This window comes from Brassica oleracea, chromosome C1, assembly GCF_000695525.1.
Source record: "Brassica oleracea var. oleracea cultivar TO1000 chromosome C1, BOL, whole genome shotgun sequence".
Classification (NCBI taxonomy): Eukaryota; Viridiplantae; Streptophyta; class Magnoliopsida; order Brassicales; family Brassicaceae; genus Brassica; species Brassica oleracea.
The window spans coordinates 14,162,955-14,164,742 of NC_027748.1; the positions used below are offsets into that span (position 1 = coordinate 14,162,955).

Here is a 1,788-nt window from a genome sequence, read left to right on the forward strand (position 1 = left end):
TGTGTCGCGAGGATATTCTCTTTTCGATTTTCCACGACCTGGATTACGCCCTTAATAAGTCCATCCTGAATCTCGCCAGTCTTCTTGTTGGTATAGGCGTTCTTCATCAGGGTAAAATCATCTACGGGAACTCCACCGATTTCCTTCATCTAAAAACAATATATTTAGTATCACATATTTAAAAATGAATAAGAAAATCAGATTAGAAACTTACTAGCTGAAGTGCTCGGGTCTGTAAACTTGTTGCCCCTAATTTGTGGACAAACATCCCTTTCCCGCCACGGCTGCTACACCGATTTTGCGAGTTGATTGTCGACAAAGACTTTGTCTCATCTTTCGTCCAATGACCACACAAATCCCGCCAAACGTCTGGGTTGATGTGCTTCGGGACCTCACCAACATCGAATTTTTGCTTCCACTCATTGATCCGCTTGGTGTAGTGCGAAGCTGCTTTGCGGCGGAAAACAATTTTCACTTGTTCGGTAATCCCTGATTCCCAAGTGAACTCTTGCTGCAAAATAAATATAAATTTTTTTTTAGAAAGTTACAATTGGTGGAAAAAAATTTATAATATTAAAAATTGAGAACATATACCGCAAATTGCCGAAACCAGAGTTCTTGATCTTCTGCAGGCATGTCATAGAAAGTTGGATAACCACGCTTTAGCATCGTGTACTCCATCCTAAGAAGGCTGTTGGTGATACCATTGCCAGACAAATCAAACCTACGAAATAAAACCAAACACAATTAAATGTAAAAGATGAATATAAAATGAAAGAACCTTTTAAAACAAATACTTACCAAGTGGTGTTTGGGACAATAAGATAATTTGGATCAAGGCGCTGAAGCGATTCTCGGCCAGGTAGCCTAACTAACTCCGCAACAGTCATCGTAGTAGGCAATCCTCCTCCTCTTGAACTTTGAGAAGGGCCGGAAGCTACAGAAGGGGGGGTGCGGGCTGCTGGAGGGGTGGGGGCTGCTGGAGGAGTGGTAGCTGCAACTGGGCTACTAGCGGGTGACGTACTCTGAGTACTCTGAGTGACTGAAGAAGTACCTCGGCGAGAACGACGTCTAAGTATAAGAGGAGGTGGTTCATCCCTACAAAAAAAAAACATTAGTAAGCTTTTTTATTATTTAGAAACGTTTTATAATTAAAATATTTTTATAATAATTAAAATGTGTTTTTAAATTAATTTAACGAATTTTTATAATGAAAAAAATATTTTTTATACCATATGCTGATTTTTTATAAATAAAAACGATTTTTATATAATTAAAGACATTTTATTAAAAAAAAACTTTATACAAATTACAGAAATCCAAAATCTATAACTTCAATCAACAAATCCTAAATAAAAACTTCAATCCCGGCCCTAAACTAACTTCCAAATCCCTAATCAATCTCAAAATCACATAAACTCTAAAACTAACATTGTAACCATTGAAATCCCATGAGCAAAGTTAAAGGAATTGAAAATCTTACATGACTGGGTGAAAGAGGAGGTCGAATTTGGGGATTTCGCCGGAAATCGCGAGGGAGGAGAAGGGAATCACCAAAAATCGCAAGGGAGAAGGAGAGGTTGGGCGGAGAGAGAGAAAAAAGGGGAAGAAATGAGGAAAAAGAAGAGATTTTCTCTTATGTATTCATTTAACAAACTGACGGATTACCGACGGGTTTTTTCCGTCGGTATTTTATCTACCCGTCGGAAATCCGTCGGTTTTTTAATATAGGCGGTTTGCTGAAATTTTGCGCGGTACAGCTTGACCCGGGTAATTTTCTAAATATCG

The 1,788-nt window shown here is 38.4% G+C and overlaps 1 protein-coding gene across 1 annotated transcript in view; it reads right to left on the reverse strand.

Moving 5' to 3' along the window:
- Positions 1 to 248: 248 nt before the first annotated feature.
- LOC106332417 overlaps positions 249 to 1,788 on the reverse strand; it is a 1,760-nt gene continuing 220 nt past the window's right edge. The window contains exons 2-3 of the mRNA XM_013770879.1: positions 802 to 1,098; positions 249 to 724 (exon numbers count right to left, since the gene is read on the reverse strand). Of these exons, the coding sequence (XP_013626333.1) occupies positions 574 to 724; positions 802 to 1,098 (448 nt within the window). The 3' untranslated portion in view covers positions 249 to 573. The remainder of the gene's footprint in view (positions 725 to 801; positions 1,099 to 1,788) is intronic.